This window comes from Eucalyptus grandis, chromosome 5 (assembly GCF_016545825.1).
Source record: "Eucalyptus grandis isolate ANBG69807.140 chromosome 5, ASM1654582v1, whole genome shotgun sequence".
Classification (NCBI taxonomy): Eukaryota; Viridiplantae; Streptophyta; class Magnoliopsida; order Myrtales; family Myrtaceae; genus Eucalyptus; species Eucalyptus grandis.
This window is the reverse complement of record NC_052616.1, coordinates 21,179,231-21,200,233: the sequence shown is the minus strand read 5'-3', so window position 1 is coordinate 21,200,233 and position 21,003 is coordinate 21,179,231. Positions and strand designations below refer to the sequence as shown.

At 38.3% G+C, this 21,003-nt stretch overlaps 1 protein-coding gene across 1 annotated transcript; it reads right to left on the bottom strand.

Annotated features, from left to right (window-relative positions):
- Positions 1-15,764: 15,764 nt before the first annotated feature.
- LOC104446394 (cytochrome P450 CYP749A22) lies at positions 15,765-18,182 on the bottom strand. Its single transcript, XM_010060251.3, has 5 exons — positions 17,988-18,182; positions 17,687-17,913; positions 17,375-17,607; positions 16,619-16,997; positions 15,765-16,512 (listed from the first exon to the last, which is right to left on the bottom strand). Exons 1-5 carry the CDS (start codon positions 18,154-18,156, stop codon positions 16,081-16,083), a joined length of 1,440 nt encoding a protein of 479 aa, XP_010058553.2. The 5' UTR covers positions 18,157-18,182; the 3' UTR covers positions 15,765-16,080.
- Positions 18,183-21,003: the final 2,821 nt, after the last annotated feature.

Genomic DNA, 21,003 nt, shown 5'->3' with positions numbered 1-21,003 from the left:
TGGAAGCTCTTCATTCAACGACACAAATTCTATCATAATATTATCAAAAACATGCGACTTTGACTTAGGCTCCATTTGTTTTACGGAAAATAACTTCCAAAAAAATATTTTTCGAATTTGCTAGCATTCGTTTCTACGGAAAATAAATTGCTTTGAGAAAACAGTTTTCATGATGGGAAAAAAAATCTTCTAAACCATAGGAAAATATTTTTCACTTTTGAAAAGTAAAATACATTTTCTTCACTTGATCTTTTTTATCTCAAACCCCTATAAGTCCTCACTTCCTCCTCCTCATTTTTTTTTAATTTGAATTATTTTTTATTTTCTTTGTTTTTCCTCTTCCCCTTTATTTTTATGTTTTTTTTCTTTTTTTAAGTTGAGTTTTTAATTCTTTTTCTTTTTCTTCTTCCTTGGCGATGACCGGTGATCAGCCACAGGCCAACTCTAGTCTCCCTCAAGGTTAGATTTGGTGAGGGCAAGGTTCAAACTCAGCGGATCTAGTGAGCCACGAGCTTGTCGGCCTCGGTGGAGCTTGGGCTCACCTGGATTGGGTCAACGAGCTCGCAACTAGCCTGATGCAAGCAAGCCTGAGCTCTATCAAGGCCGATGAGCTCAAGGCTCAACTAATCCAAGCAAGTCGTGGCCTTTGCTCGGTGAGCTTCACCAAGCCTCGAGGTCGTTGGATTTTGCGATTTCGTCTTGGTTGGCCGCCAGCCGCCGGCCACGTTGAGTTACACGATAGTGGAGGAAGGAGGAGGAAGAAGGAGAGAGGAATAGAAAAAGGAAAAAAAAAAAGAAAGAAAAAAATAAAATTCGATTTTTAAAAATACAAATAATTAAAAATTCAATATTTATATATATATATATTAAAATTGAGTTTTTTTGGTCAATAAAAATATTAAAATTTAGATTTTTTTGGTCATTTTCCCAAAAAAATCAAATTAGAGAATGAACAATGAAAACATTGTCCACTCAAATAAGTTTTAGCTAAATACTGAAAAATATATTCATTTTTTTGAAAATGACTTAAAAAAAATATCTTCCGAAATATGATATTTTCCGCAAAACAAACAACCCTAAGCTTAAAGGGACATCTTGGGACTACTAGAACCATATCTGAGCCATAAAAGAACTTGAGGCCCATTGTTCAGCGCAATAAAGCGGCTGGACAGCCGGCTTGGAGGACTCATTTGGGCTCTTGGTGGGCCCAATTGCACTCGAAAATGCCATGGATGACATGCCAAGGAATCAACGACGACCCCCAGGACCCTCAAATGGATCGGAACAGGTTGCGGACTCCGCTGTCCAGTACCCTTAACGCGCTGCACAGCGGGCTCTTGGTGCTCGCTTTCGCCTCGAAGGCATGGTCGCGGAAAAGGCCCAATGCAATCCTAACGCCTAATATGATGTAGGACTACATTACCAACACGAACGAGTGCTCCAAATCAACCTATCTACATGCTAAACGTATATGGGTTACTTCATGGATAACATAATACAAAACCTAACTATAATGCCGCGTCAACATGCTATGAAGATGAAATGCCATAATCAGTGTAGGGTTCATTTCGCCAGCAAGCGCTAGGCAAGCTATTGTAGCTTGACTTTTTCGATTTTACCACGGATCCTCGGCGAACTACACACAAATAAGAGGAGTTTTTCTTATTTTTGATTGAACGATATAAATGCTCCCTGGTTTCTCCTATAATATTTTTGCTAATACGATACGCGGTCCCATCTAAAATCATCCTCCAATAGATCTCTTCAAAGTTGACCTATACCCTAAACTAACATGTATGTGTCTCCCACCAAATAATGCATGCTCCCTAAATAATACTAACTGATATTCATGCAATATGAAAAAACTTGTTGTCCTAAAGTAATATGCCAACACTTATAGCACACAAAATATGCCGAATGCATCATGCCTTGAACTAAAATAACATATACATAATTATGACCTTAATTATTCAAAAGATGTGATTTATCACTAAAATTCCAACTTATCACAAAACACATAATTGTGCTTTTTCATTTATCAATTTTTTGTGTTATCTATTGAAAAAAGAGCATGATTATACATTGTAATAACAACAAACACGTCGATTAACCACAAGTAGACAAGGGCAACACAAATTCTAGCATAATATTATTTAAACATGCGATTTTGAACTTGAAACTTGTACTAAGCTAAAAACAATGAGGGCTTCAAATCAACCCACTACATGCTAAAAAAATGTGTCATTTCATGGATAACATGGTGCAGATCCTAACTATAATGCTGCATTAACATACTATGATGATGAAATGCCATAACCAGTGTATGGTTCATTTCCCCAGCGAGTGTGAGGTGAGCAATCGTACCTCGACTTTTTCAATTTTATCATGGTATCCTTGGCGAACTATGCATAAATAAGAGGGGCTTCCTACCTTGAGTGAGGACGAGACAAAGTGACGCTTGAGGAATCGAGGAGAACTCTTGGTCTTGGGAGTAAGGAGAGGGTCGAGAGTTGAAAGTGGGCGTGGGTGAGGACGAGAGCCAAGAGAGAGTTGCCTAGCATGGCGGTGATGGACCTGAGAATGACAAGACGAGGGGGAGAGATGAGAAAGTTGGCTGGTGATGATGTAGATGATCGGACCGGAAGATGAAGGTGGAGTGGAGATGATGGAGTTTGTGCGTTCGAGAGCAAAAATGAGATGAAGAATGGTCATATGGCAAGGATGAAGAGACGGCCAAAAGTGGGGAGAACTCAAGTGCTTTTGTCTCGGTTAGAGAGGGAATAAGAGAGCGAGTGGATTCCTTAAAGAAGAGAGAGAAGAGATGACCCATGCATGTTTCGTCTCCCATGAGCATATTTGACTAGAGAATGGAGGGAAAGAGGAAGGAGAGTGGCGCCGGGCCGGGCCTGGTTCTCCGGGCCCGAGTCCGCCGTGGCCCTCCTTTTGTACTATTTTAGGCCTAGGTTAAGTTAGGAAGTTTGATGGGCCAATAAATTAGGCTTAGCGGGCTTGGATTGAGCCGAAAAGTCCGATTGGGTTTTATTGCAGCGAGTCAGATCGGGTTGGTGGCGATGGTTGGCTTTTGGGCCTACGTGGGCCGAAATTCTGGTTGCAAGGCCCGAGGTCTTGAGGCAATAATGTCTCTAGTTAAAAATTGCAGAAGAGGTCTGGTGGAGGAAATGAACACAACATGATGAAACGACGACATATTTTTTTAAGGGTCGAATTCACCGATGACGAAATGGACTCCTAATCGTTGTAGAATGTGAGGATGACCTATGCAAATTGAAACTTGGACAATTGGCCTATTATGCTTTTAAAGGTGTATGATCAAATCGCAGGCAAAATTCGGATGTCAAAATCACCTGGTATACTAACATGTAGATCAATTTTAGGATCATCCACCCAAAGTCGCAATCACAATCTAAATCCAACTCTATCGTCCCTAGTGGTCGTCGTATAAGGTGTTTCCGATATTCTTTAAAATGTACCTTTATCTTATGTCTGGATGGAATAGCCATGAGATAAAATGTTTGAAATCAATTTTTATAAACTAATGCGTCTCAAAGTTAATTGACAAAGCTATGTCTTCTTGTTAAGAATAATATTTTTTTTTTGTAAAATGTTGTATTAATTCATATAAGAGTTGCATATTTTCTTTAAAAAACAATCGTTGATATATGGAAAATATAATTTACATGTCAAACGCTCTTATTTACCTAATGGTTAATTATATAGACAATAATATTTCTTTGCATTTGCTTGTTTACTTGCTCAGACAATGTTAATTCTCTCGTCCAGAGACATGTCGAACAAAATGTATGCTAGATGAACTAGTTTTACTGTTGTTGGAGATCTTTTCTATCCATGGTAAGTGCAGCTACTTTAATTTATAATAGGAAACAGATGTGAGCCCAATATCACAAATTATAACTTTCATTAGTAAATAGTTTAATTAGGAACAAGTAATAGGTACTTTCACTTTTGTGATATTGTCATTGACGTTTCCATTCATCAAAATCATCAAAAATCTAACAGTCTAGATTTTTTAATTCTTAAATAATTAAGTAATCATGGACGGGTGTATTTGGTCGCGTTCCTAGAAAAAAATCCATTCTAACAAACCTTGCCGTTGATAATATTTCTTACTATGGGAACGCGTTAAACGCAAATTGTGCGAGTCTATCCACAACAGTAATAAGCATGACTAAGTATTTACCTATTTATAGAGCCTTTCGTATCTCACCGTGCCATGCCTTAGCCGAGTGAGTTTCTACTTTCTTTCTAGTCCTTCACGTGCTTCAAAGCAAGACCTTTGTGATGCCTCATCTTTTTGAAAACCTTTTTTTTTTTTTTTTTTTTAAATCTGATTTGAAAACCTCTTTTGACATGCATCACATAACCATGTCTCACATAATCCAGCCTTGCATGTACATAAGTATCAGATCAGTGATCTACCAGAAAAATATTTCACTAGTGGATTATACAATTCCTACCTAACATACAATTTATCACATTCTCAATACAAGAATGTATTGTATGCAAAATATGCAGGTGTATCCACCAATAATGAGAATGACCAAATATTTTCCTATTTATACAGCTATGATCCTTTGATACTTCAAGCTTCAATATCTTATTCTGCTTGAGCCATAATCTTACCACTTCCCTCATATACGACCATCTCTACAAACCAATGGGGAAGTTAATCTGTTGACGTCTACAGTCCTTTTGTCCAAAAACCTATTGATGCATCTAAATTGTTATCATTTATTTCTTTAAAGATTATGATCCACACATGAAAAGCACATCCAAATTCAGCAGGAGATGCATCATCATGCGCTCTAACCCTGAAAAGTTGGATTAGTAATTTATTGGAATAAGCTTTTCGACTTTGTCTTCTAAGGGTATGGATGTCCAAGAGTAACATGTTTTTAGCTTAATTATTCTTGTCTTAATCCGATTAAATATCGTTCCTAATTTTGATTTGGATAATTGTTGTAACTTTCATCACTAATTGCAGATTGTGTGTCTCACTCTGGGCAGATTTAGCGTTATGAGATTGCCTGAGGACACTATTGAGAGGAAAATAAGTTTCAAAGTCTAATGGAGGGCGATGTGGTTGGCGACACTCCACCATAGCCCCTTACCACGTTCATGGCCCATTCTCCTCCCGAATCACTATCCTTGAAGGCAGTGAACTTTGCGAAGGTTCTATGTTGTCCCAAGAAATTCCAATTTGCAAAGCAAATCTTCAATGGAAAAGTTAGCGGAAAATAACTTAGGCCTTCTTTGGGGTGAATAGTTCGACTTTCAAGTATCACATGTAAAATCTTAAAGAGCTTGGTGTAAGGAGTGATATTCCCATAATTGTTTCATCGCTCAAAAAAAAATTAAAAATTGTTACCAAGCATCCATCTATTTTTCCCGCATTATGCTATCTTATATGAAAATCAACTCACATAATAATATTGATGTGTGACCAACGAGTTTGATCATTGTGAATGCATCTAATTCAATAAGTTAGTACTTAAGTATAAAGTCGAAGTGTGAGTTTGACAAAGATGAACCATTTATGGCTTTCAGTTGCTTGCAGAACCCCTTGGGTTAAGCATGCGCTTTTAAGCATAATTTGGTACATCTAACACACCATGTCAAATATTATTGAATTGCCTATGTCTACAATAATATTTTGAAATTTTGAGATTGGTAGTCGAATTTCAATAGAATTTGAATATTCATCAATGAATTAATGTTCAACCCTGTTTTTGGATTGAAAAATTCTGACCAGATCTACCATTTATAGTATTTGCTAGTATAGAAATGTGTATTAAATGCAAATATGCAAGTGTATAGCCAGTAATAATGAGTACACCCGATACATTGCCTGTTTTTTTTCACAATCCTTCATCTCTCTATGCACCCAAGTCTTTTCATTTGAGGCAATATCCATTTACTCTCTGCCCAATAAACATTTGTAAAGTTTAAAGTCTAGCCTATCTTTTTCTACGGTCGCATAGTTCCCGAAGTACTAGTCTCCAAAACAACCCAAATCCTTCACCAATTAAATCTTCACTAATATCATATTATACACTTATTAACCTCTACTGATCCTCCAATCCAATAATGCAATGTTTATATGTGAACATAAGCGAAATTCACAAAACTTTCGTTGCATACACTAATTCTGAAAACTCAGTCTCCCCTGCTTTCCTTAATTCGATCAATATGAAAACACACAATACCGAACACCTTTTACATCTTTTAGAAGAATATTATGGCCCAAAAACTGTTAAATCCCAAATAGAGAAAGCTGTATTTGTTTCTGCAATAAGATCATACCAATATTTTTACCTTTAGTTTGCTGAAAAAGATGCATAGTTTTCTCTTGCCATTAATTAGTAATATTAGCACCACATGCTATTTCCTTACATAAATGTGTCGCTAAATGCTTTTAGAGAGTATTTCTCTCCATTCTTTGTTTTACCAAGTCTATTTTATTTAGGAACCTATCTGATAATACACGTGAGACTAAGGAGTTTGATTTGTGTTGGAAATCCTTCTAGATAACAAATGAACGATTTACAGCTTTTAGCTGCATATCGAACCCTAAGGTTAAGTCCATGGCTTGCTGCATTTTATCAGCACATCAAATGTATCAATCATTGAATTGCCACATTCGCAATTTGATCAAGTAAAACATAGAAAATTCCGAGATTGGACACGTCAATTTTCTATATAAGTCAAATGATGATTAAAGGATGTGCATCGACACATTAGTGGATTATGCAATTCCTTCCTAACCTATCATTTATCATATTTCTTGATATGGGAATATATTGAATATAAAATATGCAGGCTTATCCCCAATAATGAGATTGGCCAATTCTATTCCTATGAGACCGTGGACAATTTTTCCAAATTCACTTGTGCTATAAGGAGCTTGTCATGAGTTCCACATCTGATTTATAACTATTGAAGTGATTGGTCCTTTTCAGAGTTTTTCATCACTCTTATGATGAAAAAGGCGTAGCAAAAGGCTTAGGTCGCAGCTCTGTAGATAGGAATTTCTTGGCTGTGTATGCAAATGTCAAACTCTATTTGTGTGGCTTGATTGAATTAATTCTGGCCCAAGAGAGTTTTATTGATCAGAGATCACGAAATTCCCTCTCTTTAAGTAAGAAAAAAACAACCTGTCAATGCCTTGAAACTCCCAGATTCTCATCTTTTGCTTTTGCAGAATCAAAACGTGAGTTGTACTTGTTTCTGCCGTTCCTTTTCCATTGTTCATATTGAAGTGCATATCATCCGCCTTGTATTTATGGATGATCTTCACCTGATGATAAGGTTATTACATTCTTCTTCGGTCAACAGAAATTGAAGTAATACCTTTTCGTAGTAAGCCATCTGAACTTGACATCATTGCCAATCTCTTTCAAGATCACTTCATGTCTCTCTTTACCACTGAAAAGATGTATAGTGGTCTCAAAATTCCTGACAAACATACCTTTCTGAACACTTTGGATTAGAATTTTCACGAACTTTCGTCTTGAGAATATTGGTGGTTGAGGTTAGGAGAACATTGGGTTAATTTACTCGTCGAGTTTGATAGAATATCAAAATCTTAGGAATCAAAGATTGGTTAGGGACATTTTGTAATGGCACTTGGTAGCGATGCCACATGAAGATGAATGGATTTAGTTGGCCTCGACTTAATCTAGTGAAATATTACTGAAAATCATAGATATTTTGATTCTAATTGTGAAATTTTGTGGGATCATTATCAATTATTCTAAAAATTTAAGCTATTAAATGAAGGTATAATTTATCATTTAAATAATCTAATACTTCCCCTCTTGCTTAGTTTGATCTTTTACCTAACCTGAGTGTAGAAATTTAATTGGGGATGAAAGCATGATTTATCATTTAAATATTCTAACACTCCCCCTCATGCTTGGTTTGATCTTTTGCCTAAATTAAGTGTGGAAATTTAAGCCCTGTTTGGTAAAAAAATGTTTATGTTCCTAGGAACAGAAATTTTTGTTCCCCAGAACAGAAATTTTTGTTATTTTGTTTCGGGGAACAACAAAAGAACAAAAACATGTTTGGTAAAATTTTGTTTCGGGAACAAAAAATCTATTTTTTGGTTCCCGAGAACAGAAACAAGAAGTAGAAAAAAGTTGATTCTTGTTCCCGGGAACAATTTGGATAAACAATTTTTCTCTCTCTTCTCTTTTCTTCTCTTTCTTTTCTTCTTTTTCTTTTTTCTTTTGGCCAGTTGCCGGCCTTGGCCATGGCCGGCGCTAGCAACCAACTAGATGAGGGTCGGTAACCTTGCCGAAGGGTCGCTGGTCCCTGGAGACGCCACGCCATGGCGAGGCTTGTTGGCCTGAGCCTCAATGTGGCTGGGCCAAGCATGGTGAGGCTTGGCCTCGCCGGCCGGCGCGAGGTCAGCCTCGCGCTCACCCAGCTCAGGCGAGGCTCGCCTGGCCACCGAGGCCACTGGCGAGGTCGAGCCTCACGATGCTCACCAGCCACTCGAGAGGCTCGGCCTCGCCAGATCTAGGTGAGGCCGAGCCTTACTGGTGGTTAGGTGAGGCTCCAACGAGCTCATCGGACCTTGTCCATCTAGCCGCCGGTGACCAGCCACAAAGAAGAAGAATGAGAGAAAAGAAAAAGAAAGAAGAAAGAAGAAAAAAAGGAAAATATAATAAAAATATTAAAAAACTAAAAGAAATAATAAAATTATACAATTTTACCAAACGCATTTCTTTCTCGGGAGTAGAAATTTTGTGCAGTTACCAAGCGTGTTCTTATAGTCAAAAATTGTTCTTGGGAACAGAAAAAAAAACTATTTCTGTTTAAAAATTATTTTCCGGAATAAAAACGTTACCAAACGCGCCTTAATTAGGAGGGCAAATGAGATTTGAAAAATTTAAACTTAGGATCTCCAGCTTTGATACCATGTTAGATTTTGTAGAATTGCTGCTAGTTATTTTAAAAACTTAAGTTATTTGATGAAAGCATGATTTATCATTTAAATATTCTAACACTCCCCCTCATGCTTGGTTTGATCTTTTGCCTAAATTAAGTGTGGAAATTTAAGCCCTGTTTGGTAAAAATGTTTATGTTCCTAGGAACAGAAATTTTTGTTCCCAACAGAAATTTTTGTTATTTTGTTTCGGGAACAACAAAGAACAAAAACATGTTTGGTAAAATTTTTGTTTCGGGAACAAAAATCTATTTTTTGGTTCCCGAGAACAGAAACAAGAAGTAGAAAAAGTTGCTTCTTGTTCCCGAACAATTTGGATAAACAATTTTTCTCTCTTTCTCTTTTCTTCTCTTTCTTTTCTTCTTTTTCTTTTTTCTTTTAGCCAGTTGCCGGCCTTGGCCATGGCCAGCGCTAGCAACCAACTAGATGAGGGCCGCAACCTTGCCGAAGGGTCGCTGGCCCTCGGAGACGCCACGCCATGGCGAGGCTTGTTGGCCTCGAGCCTCAATGTGGCTGGGCCAAGCATGGTGAGGCTTGGCCTCGCCCCGGCGCGAGGTCGCCTCGCGCTCACCCAGCTCAGGCGAGGCTCGCCTGGCCACCGAGGCCACCGGCGAGGTCGAGCCTCGCGGTGCTCACTAGGCCACTAGGAGGCTCGGCCCGCCGATCCGGGTGAGGCCGAGCCCATCGGTGGTTAGGTGAGGCTCCAACGAGCTCATCGGACCTTGTCCATCTAGCCGCCGGTGACCAGCCACAAAGAAGAAGAATGAGAGAAAAGAAAAAGAAAGAAGAAAGAAGAAAAAAAGGAAAATATAATAAAAATATTAAAAAACTAAAAGAAATAATAAAATTATACAATTTTACCAAACGCATTTCTTTCTCGGGAGTAGAAATTTTGTGCAATTACCAAGCGTGTTCTTATAGTCAAAAATTGTTCTTGGGAACAAAACAAAAAAACTATTTCTATTTAAAAATTATTCTCCGGAATAAAAACGTTACTAAACGCGCACTTAATTAGGAGGGCAAATGGGATTTGAAAAAATTTAAACTTAGGATCTCCAGCTTTGATACCATGTTAGATTTTGTAGAATTGCTGCTAGTTATTTTAAAAACTTAAGTTATTTGATGAAAGCATGATTTATCATTTAAATATTTTAACGTCAACCTCGATTATTTTATTAATGTTGATGTCATCAATATTGAATTTTTTATGGATTGAACCCCTCTGATAGATTCACACCTTAAACTAATTATTATCATTTCAGCTGACATTTCCCCTTTTCTCCATTTTTCTTCCTCGAGCACATAGTGTTCTATTGCCACCTTCTTCACAACGTTGTCATTGACTTTTTCAACTTGAGGTGGCCTAAACGCATTACGTTCGTCATCACCTTCGTTGCCCGCTAATTCCTCTCTCTCTCTCTCTCTCTCTAACGAGGGACTAGCTACAGTCTCTTTATCATCGAAACCATCAATTACTTTTTGAATTTTTTTTCTTTTCTTTTTTTCCTTCTCTTCTTCCTTTGCCGATTGCCTAGCCTTTGACAATTGGCCAGAGGTTGCGATCGATAATGTCAGCCCATCAGGCGTGGGCTGACATCGTCAGCCTCACGCAAGGTGGCCCTCGCCAGGATTGGGTGAGGCTACCTATAGTCTCTTTATCATCTAACCCATCAATTACTTTTTCTTTTTTTTTTTCCTCTCTCTTCTTCCTTTGCCGCTTACCCAACCTCCAACGATCGGCTAGAGGCTACGATTGATGAGGTCAGCCCTCCGAGCAAGGGGCGACCTTGCCGGCCTCACGCAAGGTTGCCCTCATTGAGATCGGGTGAGGATAAGCCTTGCCCAACACCCGCGAGGTTTGTGAGGCCAACCCTCACCGGTCACAGCCTCTAGCCAGTCACTAGAGGCTGGGCAACCGACAAAGGAAGAAGAGAGAGGAAAAAAAGAAAAGAAAAGAAGAGAAAAGAAATAAAAAATATTTAAAAAATTCGAAAAAATATTTAAACATAATAAATTTTGTCCACATTAGCACCAACCGTGTCACGTAAGACGACTAGCATCCACGTTGACAAATTCCAGCCTAAAGTGGTTGAATTGACTCATTTGGTAAAAAGTAAAAATGTTTTGAATTCAATTAACAAAATTGAAGGATTTAGTAATAAAATGGCAAAAGTGTCGTAGGTTTAGGGCTTTTTGAATAATTTTCCTATTTAAAAAACAGATAATTGGTATTCATGTTTTTTATAATCACCACCTACCATAATCTAAGCAAACCTTGTCGGGTCGACAAGACTATCCGACATTGGCTTTCGGTCTTGTGTAACTAAAATCGCCATCTCAACTGACAGGGATTGAAAATGCTGGAGCTTGTAGGCATTACCTTCCCTAGCCCATTCACAATCAAGTACTTTTCTGGGTTCATTGCTAGATCCACTATTCCTTGGGATCTGAAAAGGATTTAGCTAACTTCTCGGGCCACATCTAGATGATCACATGATGGAAACCAAAAACCCACAAGCTCATAAAAAGTCAATAAAAGCATTACTTATCAATAAAGTAGTGTACTGTTGGGGAAAAAGAAAGATCCTTGTTAAATAAAGTTGGGATCGGTTCATGTACTTACAATTTCGTAATTATCATGGACAAAACTAATTGATGGCGAGGTTGGTAAATTTCATGGGAGTTTCTGCCTTTTTTTTGGTCAATATGGATTGGATTTTGTTGAGAAAACTCATACCAAGTTTTAAAGTTGACAAAATTTTCTAGTTCTTATTTTTTTTTAAACACTTTTGAAGTTATATCGAAGACTTTTGCTAAAGTCTATTCATTCCAAAAATATTTTCCACTGTGACACAATCTAGACTGAAATCGTGTCCAGAACGAGGATAAAATTAGACTCAGATTTATTGATCTTGCGACAATGATTCAAAATAAACTTATTAGGAATTTATTCTACAACATCTAACTCTCTGGAGAAGGATCTCACTTTCTTTCTATTGATAGAATTAATCACAAATTGATGAAATCAATCTTGAAGACAAATTCCTTTTTGGGAAACATCTACTTATGGAAACTTATATTTGATTGTATGGGCGACCAGAATCATGGATTTCCTATCTCAATATACAAATAGCTATAAGATCTTCTTAATCAATTCTGTCAAAGGATTGATTGAAAGAAATTCCTCCGAAAAATATCAACGGCTAGTGAGGCGTGGATGAATATTTAAGAAGGTCATTCAGTCTATTTGAAGTGTGGACTTGAAAATTGAAATTCCAAAGTCTGAAATCTTTTCAACTACTTGTTCATCTTCGGCAATCTTTATAAATTGTATTCAAGAGAGAAAATCACAAAAAAGAGTGACTTAGCGAATGAAAATGGATCTTCCACTAAGTGTTTGCACTCATAAATTGCATTTCTCTAATAATGCTATAGTAAATCCCAGCCAGAAGGCTGTCAACGTGTGAGATTGAATGTAGGCTTGAACTAAGCTGAATCACTATAAATTTCATGTGTAATATTTTCTTCCTTTAATTCTTCTTATTGAAATATATTGCATTCTTATAGGTATTTAAAAAATTAGTTCAATCTCTTATCTGATTCTAAACATTCACCAGAATTCTAATGGCTTGTTTATCAGGCTCTATTCATTACTCAAACTTTGTTCGAAATTTATTTTATTCCTCATTTATTTATCGAAATTTCTTTTGAACACCTATTCACCCCCACCCCCCTCTCTAAGTGTTCATACTGGCATTATCAGATTGTAATGTATCTTCATTTGTTAAAATTTTGGTGCTGGAGATCAAGTTTATATAAGAAGTTCCGCGTGTTTCAACAACTCATTTATGAGTAATGTATCGTACCAATGTCAAGCCAATCATATATCTTCTAAAATTGTAACATTAAAGATTTGGTGATTGTCAAAGAAATTATAAGGAGATTATTGACTTAGTGATACCACATCTATATAAGAGTTGGGATCAATAATGCACAAAATGCTTTCTCCATTGGTGACGAAAATTCTACAGATAATTGTAACTCCAGTGATGCAAAACTTCGTGGCAAATGAAATGAGGCCTAGAAAAACTAGGAAAATTACCAAAAAAGTCATAATTTTATTGTACTCAAGTCAATTCAATCATAAATATTTTAATTTAGTCAATTTAGTCATAAATCTATTGACAATTTACCAATGTAGGCCTTCCAGTTAATTTTGGTTGGAAATTATTGACATGGATACTGGTCGTCCTTTGTGGCACGATTGAAATTGACGAAATAGTCCAAAAACGCTGTATACTTTGGGCCATGAAATTTCTTAGCTAGAGTATCATGGCAATAAAAATATTTACTTTTAGTGTCAGCATGTTTCGTTGTTGAATAGTTGACACAAAGAACTTTGTACTTTTAGTCGCGAGATATTTGGTTACTTTTAGTGTCAACATGGTCGTCCATGTGTTTTTCACACACCAAAAATAAATAAATAAAAATCGTCCCTATTAGTATACAAGTGGTATTTTCATCTATAAGCTAACTTTTGAATTGGACTATCTAACATGGTAATTTAGTTAACCCTGCCCAATTGATTTCGCATGTATGGACCTGCTCTTCATGAGTTTATTCTATAGACATGGTCATTTAAAATTCTTTAGTTGGGCTTCTAACAAATAAAAACCCTGATCTTGCTCGCAGATTGTAAGCTAAAGATCCAAAAGTCTAGTAAGACATCTGTAATGTTGGAAACATTGATTTGCAAAGAGCCATAGATACTACTAGAGGTTGGGACACCTAGAGTGCCATAACTTGGCATTGAGGGACACTTAAGTGCCATAACTTTGAAATGGTACACTTAAGTGCTAATATCAGAGTAAAATAGAACACTTAAGTGCCACTCCGGCGAAAATCCAGCCAAATGGCTGACGTGGCAATTTTCTAGCAAGTTTGGTCCAAAACGGTGTCGTTTTGCACGCCGACGTGGCGGAAAAAAAATGCAAAAACGACGCCGTTTCGTGTCTAACGTATAAATAATAATATAAAAATTAATTAAATTAGATTTAAACTTAATTTTATTTAAAATAAAAAAAAATAAAAAAAATTAAGAAAAATTTAAAAAATTTAAAAATTAAGAAAAATTAAGAAAATTAAAATTAAAATTAAAAAATTAAAAAGAAAGGGGGGGTCGAATGGGGCGGCTGAGGGCTGAGCCCTCACCGCCGCCACCTCCCCGCCGTCGCCGAGAAGGGCCGGTGACGACGGGGGGAGGGTCGGCGGGGTCACCGGCCCCCGGCCGATCGACGCAGCCCTCACCGTCGGTCGGGCTGGGGCCGGCGACCCCGCCGACCCTCCCCTCCGCCGCCGCCTCCCGCTCCGTCGGTTGGCCGGGGGCCGGCGACCCCGGCTGACCCTCCTCCCTCCGTCACCAGCCCTTCCCGACGACGGCGGGGAGGCGGGCGGCGTCGAGGGCTTAGCCCTCTTTAAATTTTTAAATTTTCTTAAATTTTCTTAATTTTAAAATTTTTAAATTTTTTTGAATATTTTAAATAAAATTAAGTTTAAATCTAATTTAACTAAATTTTTATATTATTATTTACACGTCGACACGAAACGGCATCGTTTTTGCATTTTCTCCACTACGTCAGCGTGCAAAACGACGCCGTTTTGGACCAAACTCGCTGGAAAGTTGCCACGTAAGCCATTTAGCCGGATTTTCGCCAGAGTGGCACTTAAGTGTTCAATTTAACTTCGAAACTGGCACTCAAGTGTACAATTTTGAAGTTATGGCACTTAAGTGTCCTCCCGTGCCAAGTTATGGCACTTGGACTATTCTTCTGCCCTACTATAAAAGAGGTTAAAGATAGGAACAAGACCAAATTTGGTAACGTGTTCCATAACAAAAAGAGATTCGGAAAAGGTTCCAGGCCTGCAAATTCCTGTTGATCTAGAAAAATACCAAATTTTTTCACACAATAACCATTGCCAAGAGAGGATATAATACCACTCTTAGACTCTTGAACGATGGGGAAAGGATAGGAAGAGCTCATTACCGATCTCTTTCAAGATCACTTCATGTCTCTCTTTACCACTGAAAAGATGTACAGTGTCTCGAAATTCCTGAAAAACCTACATTTCTGAACGCTCTGGATGAGAATTTTTATGAACTTTCGTCTCAAGAAAATTAGTGGTTGAGTTTGGAGAACATTGGATTGATCTACTCGTCAAGTTTGATAGAATATCAAGATCTTAGGAATCAAAAATTGGCTGGGGACATTTTGTAATGGCACTTGGTGGCGGTGCCACTTGAAGATGAATGGGTACAGTCGCCCTTAGCTCAGTCTGGTGAAATATTCTAACACGGACCTCCATTATTTTATCAACATCGACATCATTAATATTGAATCTTTTATAAATTGAAGCCCTCTGATAAATTCACACCTTAAACTAATTATTATCATGTCAGCTGATGTTTCCCCTTTTCTCCATTTTCCTTCCTCGAGCACATAGCGTTCTATTGCCACCTTCTTCACGACGCTGTCATTGACTTTGTTAACCTGAGGTGGCCTGAACGCATCACGTTTGTCATCACCTTCGTTGTCCGCTAATTCCTCTCTCTCTCTCTCTCTCACGAGGGACTAGCTGCAGTTTATTTATCATCTAAACCATTAATTTTATGGTCCTATGATAGAGCTTACGTCATCAATGGTTAAAATAAACTTGGTTTACATAGTCTATAGAGCAAGTTAAGAAAGACGATTGAATTTGATATTTCTTGTCATCCAGCCAATCATTAGACATTCATTCTTTGCTTTGTTCAATAAATGTTCGACCACACAGAACCACACATATAGGAGGTACATGCCTAAAAAATGACGACTTACAAGAACTAGGACACAAGATTTTACATCATGAAGAGTCTTGGCATACCAAATACATTATATACTGAGAAAATACTATGCATATTAAGAGAAAGATGTTCTTTATTCCTTTATACATAACACAAGCCTCTGGAACCAAGAATTCACATGCCATTGTCAAATTGCTCTGTGGAGGCATTTATGCACATTTGCAACTGAACATCATATGTTGATGAACTACTGCAGAGGATGAAATCTGATTTGAAGTCCATGTTGCGGTTGGTTAATGATGATATGAACTGGGCAATGGATATACGCTGGGGACAACTCAAAGGTGTAGCGTTGGAGAATCATCGAAAGGGTGACTTTCGCTTCAGTCATCACGAAGCTCATCCCGACGCAAGATCGAGGTCCAAAACCGAAGGGGATGAACACAACCGCATTGTTGTTGGTAGCTTTAGCTACACCTTCTGAGAATCGCTCTGGTTTGAATTGATGCACATCTTCCCCCCAGATTTCAGGGTCACTGTGAAGCTTAGGAATTGGTACAAAGATTTGAATATCAGCAGGAAGAGCAAGCCTCCCTAACCTCTGTTTCTTGCCAACTTTTCGAGTCAAACCATTTACAGGGGGGTACAACCGCAGAGTTTCATTTATGATCATGCTAATCTGCACAGAAAAGGGGAACATAATTAGTTAGGCATCATGTCTAACTTCTAATTCAAGAGAACCAGAAAGGGTCGACCGAGACCAAGACTCAAATCGTTTTGTATACCTTCTTTAGTTTTCCAAGTCCATCAAAAATAGGGTCTTTATTCCCAAATACATTAAGAACCTCCATTCTTGCTTCCTCTTGCCACTCTGGATAAATTGCTAGGAGGAATAACATCCATGTCATCAGCGAATTGGCCGTTTCGTGTCCGGCAACATAGAATGTCTTGCACTCATCCACCAGATTATCGACTGTGATTTTTTTGCTCTTGTCCGTATCGTGCAAAGCCTTCACAAGTTGTCCTAAGAAATCATTCCCAAAGCCATCTACTTCACCAGCCATCACCTTCTTCTCTCTTCTCTTGATCATTTGCACAATGGAATCGCATATGCCTTTCTCAAGTTTCTCCGCTTCGACTTCATCCACCGTCTTCCAAAGCTTACTGTCAGCAGGATTCAGAATAAATTTCATAGTTTTTCAGGCCTAATTGAAACTCTGATTCTAAGGTGTAAAATGCCCTAGTCCATTAAGGCTTGAAGTTTGTATTTGCACAATGAACAAGTTGTTGTCTCCATCATCAGAAATTTTCAGCTTGCTAAGTGTGATCTTACATCAGTAATTATAGCAATAAGAATGGTTATCAAAAAAAAAAAAAATTATCTCCTTCAAATATATTTACTCAACTGGAAAATTTCGTTAGAATTATCATATTAAAAAATCTAAAGTTCATCTAAAAGTGACCTATGCTCACTGGACTTTCCCAGCTTCTGCATCCTATAATAGGCAAAAGAAATTTTTTTCCCAGGAAACGTTTAATACCTTAGTCCTGGTAACCTTATAGTGAAAGCATTTCTGGATGTTAACAAAGCCAATCCTGTCAACATCTGAAAAATATTCCTTCCTTCGATGTAGCTGCTTCCAAACGCAGTTCTTGAAATCACTTCAGATGTCAATACCTTTAACTCTCTGAACACCTCGATCTCTTTCCCTTCTTGATTCTTCCATTTTTCTAGCATTGTGTGAACACTGTCCACCATTGCCGGTGCCATATTCTGCAATTTCAAATTTTCCCGGAAATAAATAGTAAAACTTCAACTCACACAATTTTATTTTTTCATCGAGTTCAACTACCTTCAAACTTTCCCCATGGAAAGCACGGTTGGCAAGTTTGCGCTTCTTCGCCCATTTCTCGCCACCTGGTGTGCTCGCGAGCCCATCTCCTAGAAGCTTCTTGGGGAAGCCCCTGTTTCCTGTTTTCGGGTATGTTTTATCTCTATTGAGCAGCACCTCCTTAACCAGCTCTGGCTCTGTGACGACTAGCTGAGCTTGAGGTCCGAGCCAACTCAAGTAATTTCTCCCTACGAAGTTGCACGAAAGCCCAAATTTTATATTTCACAACACTAATAAAGCAAAGTTTTTTTTTAGTATTTACCATATGTGCCTATCCATGTGTTAATTTGAGGCTGAATCTTAGGGAATATGTCGTGAGAGAGATTGCTCATGGGTGTGTTCCTGGCTTCCATATGCATCTTGATTGTTTCCTTGGTGCTTCCATGGAGAAACCTGTAGGGAGGGCCGGTGATTCCCTGTTGGGCCATCATCCTCTGTATTCTGAGCGGGTTCCGCCATAGCTTGTGCAATATCTTGGCAAGAGACCAGAGAACAAGAAACAGAAACAGAGAGCTCAAGAAGATGACTAATTGCATGGCTCTTTCTGGGGAGCAAAGAAGAAAGGAAATGGCAACCGGGAAAATAACAATAAATGGTATTCTTATGAAGTAAAAATGTTTGATTGGATTTGGCATTTGTTGTTTCTTTCGGAGGAATCGATGAGCCGGACGATGACATGGCCGGAAAATGATAAACTTTGTTCGAAGGATGTTGGAAAGGTCGTTTTGGTTCGACATTTTGGCTCCATTTCGAAGAAAACTTGGGATAGCGACTAAATAATCAAAACACACTGGGGATGAGCAATACAACTGGTTTTATTTGACAAGCGAACCGAACCGGCTTTACCCAGCCTTGAATTGTTTAGAGTGTGTTTGTTTGTGTTCATTTTTTTGTTCATGAACACAATTCCTTTTTTTTGTTATGGGAAATTAAAAAAGAACAAAAACGTGTTTGTTTGCGTTTTTGTTCCAAAATAGATTTGGAACAGAAACAAGAAACAAGAAACACTTGTTTCTTGTTCCTAGAACACTTCCGAGAAACAAATTTTCCCTCTCATATTTTTTTCTTATATTTCTTTTCTTCTTCATTTTTTTTTGCTGGTCGCCAGCCTTGGCTATGGCCGGCGACCGGCCGTCGAGGGTTAGCAACGCCCTCTAGGACCAACGACCTCACCGGAGCATTGTTAGCCCCCGGCGAGGCCAAGCTCGCCCAGCCACGGCGAGGCTTGGCCTCATCGGGGGTTGGCGAGCCTCGCCGTGGCTGGGTGAGGCTGCCGGCCCCTATTGGTCGGTTGCTGGCCATGGCCGATGTGGCATCCCAAAAATTCATAATGACCTCTAGTTACATTAAAGTCTATGAATAGGTGATGGAAGTACCATCAAGTTATTTTATGGCCATTTTAATCCATAATTTGCAATAAGATATATGGCCAAGCTTTTAAGGGATAATTATGTGATAGGAAAGAAAATTCTATCATTGGCCATGTGCATCATAAATTGGAATTTATGGATTTGTGACTATAAGTTTAATGGCCTTATTATTTATGCAATTAGATATTTATTTAAATGATGATTAAGATATATATTATATAAAAATAAAATAAAATAAACTTGGGCCATTTAAGTTTGGACCTTAGGCCCAAGTGAGATTGGCCTAAAGTGAGCCATAAGCCCGGCCCATTGTCGGCGCATGGAGGGGGAAGGAGGAGCTGCGTGGCTTCCTCCAAGTGTCTTCGGCAAAGGAGACACTTGTCTCCTCCTTGGGGACAAGTGTCCCCCAGGCAAGAGAAGAATGCATGCAAATATATAAGCCACCAAAAGAGAGAGAGAGAGAGAGAGAGAGAGAGAGTGGCTGGTTTTGAGAGAGTGAGGGAGAGAGGGAGTGGCGAGAGAGAAGGGGAGCCGAGAGAAGGAGCTGTCCGCCCGTCGCCGCCTGCACGCCGTTCGTCCGTCGCCGGTGTGCCGTCCGTGTGCTCATATTTGCTCGGTCTTAGAGGCAAGTTGGGATCGATTTCCACTCTTGCATGTGTGACTTGTTGGTGGTAGATTTCGGATGTTAGGGTAGGCAAAATCGGAGCTTGAATGTGACTTGTTCTTGAGTTGCATGCTGTTTTCGTGAGATCCGCCTGACTCAGAATCTTGTGAGAGCTTGTATGCATGTTTTTATTTCGATTTTTACTTTTATATCTTCATGAAAGTTGTATCTAACATCTTAAACTACAACATACTAAAATTTGGTGTAAAATTATGGATATTTAAGGGGTAAAACTCTCATCCTACGAAGATGCTAGATCTGGAATGTTTTCGCATGAACTGTTTGAGTCAGAACCTTGTGAGAGCTTGCATGCATGTTTTGAGTTCGATTTTGACTTTGATCTCTTCATGAACGTTGTATCTAACATCTTAAACTACAACATACTAAAATTTTATGTAAAATGATGGAGATTTAAGGGGTAAAACACTCATCCTACGGAGACATCAGATCTGGAACGATTTCACTGACCTTTCGGTGGATTCGTGGTTGCATGTTGATTTTTACTAAGAATATCTTTTCGAATTCTTCATGAAAATTGTAGAGAACTTATTGAAGTTTAACATACTCAAATTTGAAGTAAAATGAACAAGTGTAGCCTAGTGAATCAACTTACTCTTGAAAACCGTAGATCTGGAGACGCGGTACAGGATACCCGAGACTTCATGGACCCATATGATGACTATACTCTGGAAATTTTACTTAGATCCCTTAATGAAAGTTTTAGGGAACCTCTTGAAGCAAAACATATCCAAATTTTAGAGGAAAATAAGAAGAATAAAGGGGTGAAAAATCGGTATTTCGGAGACGACTACACTGGACGTTTCGGTGCTAGATCCAGAAGCTTCGTATGACTATAGAAAATAATCTAAAACGAATTTGGCTTAGAAGTCTTCATGTAAAATCTACTTTAGTGTCTTGGTGATAACCTGGTAAAATTGCATAATTTTCGGAGGTCGTTTGGATATTTTAATCAAATTATTTCGGAAACTGTGCATTCTGTCTCTATCCGAAAATTGCATGCTGTTTTGTGTGAATTGTACCTTCTTGTGTGGAACTCTATTGGGCACGTGCTTTTCATGAAATTGCTATCTTATTGTCTTGTTTATCACATGCCTTGATTTCATGATTTTTGAAAAGCATATGGATATTTAATTTAAATATTCTCTAAAAATGGTACTTGCTGGAATTTTGTAAAAGGCATGAAATATGGACCATTTTAAATTGCATGGACTCCATGAATTGTA

Excerpts from the sequence above, each read along its gene's own strand:
- LOC104446394 (XM_010060251.3), bottom strand. The coding sequence starts at position 18,156 with ATGATGGCCCAACAGGGAATCACCGGCCCTCCCTACAGGTTTCTCCAT. Across the intron at positions 17,914-17,987 it reads CACATGGATAGGCACATATG|GGAGAAATTACTTGAGTTGG; the intron begins GTAAATACTAAA and ends GCAACTTCGTAG. Across the intron at positions 16,513-16,618 it reads GACTTGGAAAACTAAAGAAG|ATTAGCATGATCATAAATGA; the intron begins GTATACAAAACG and ends TTTTCTGTGCAG.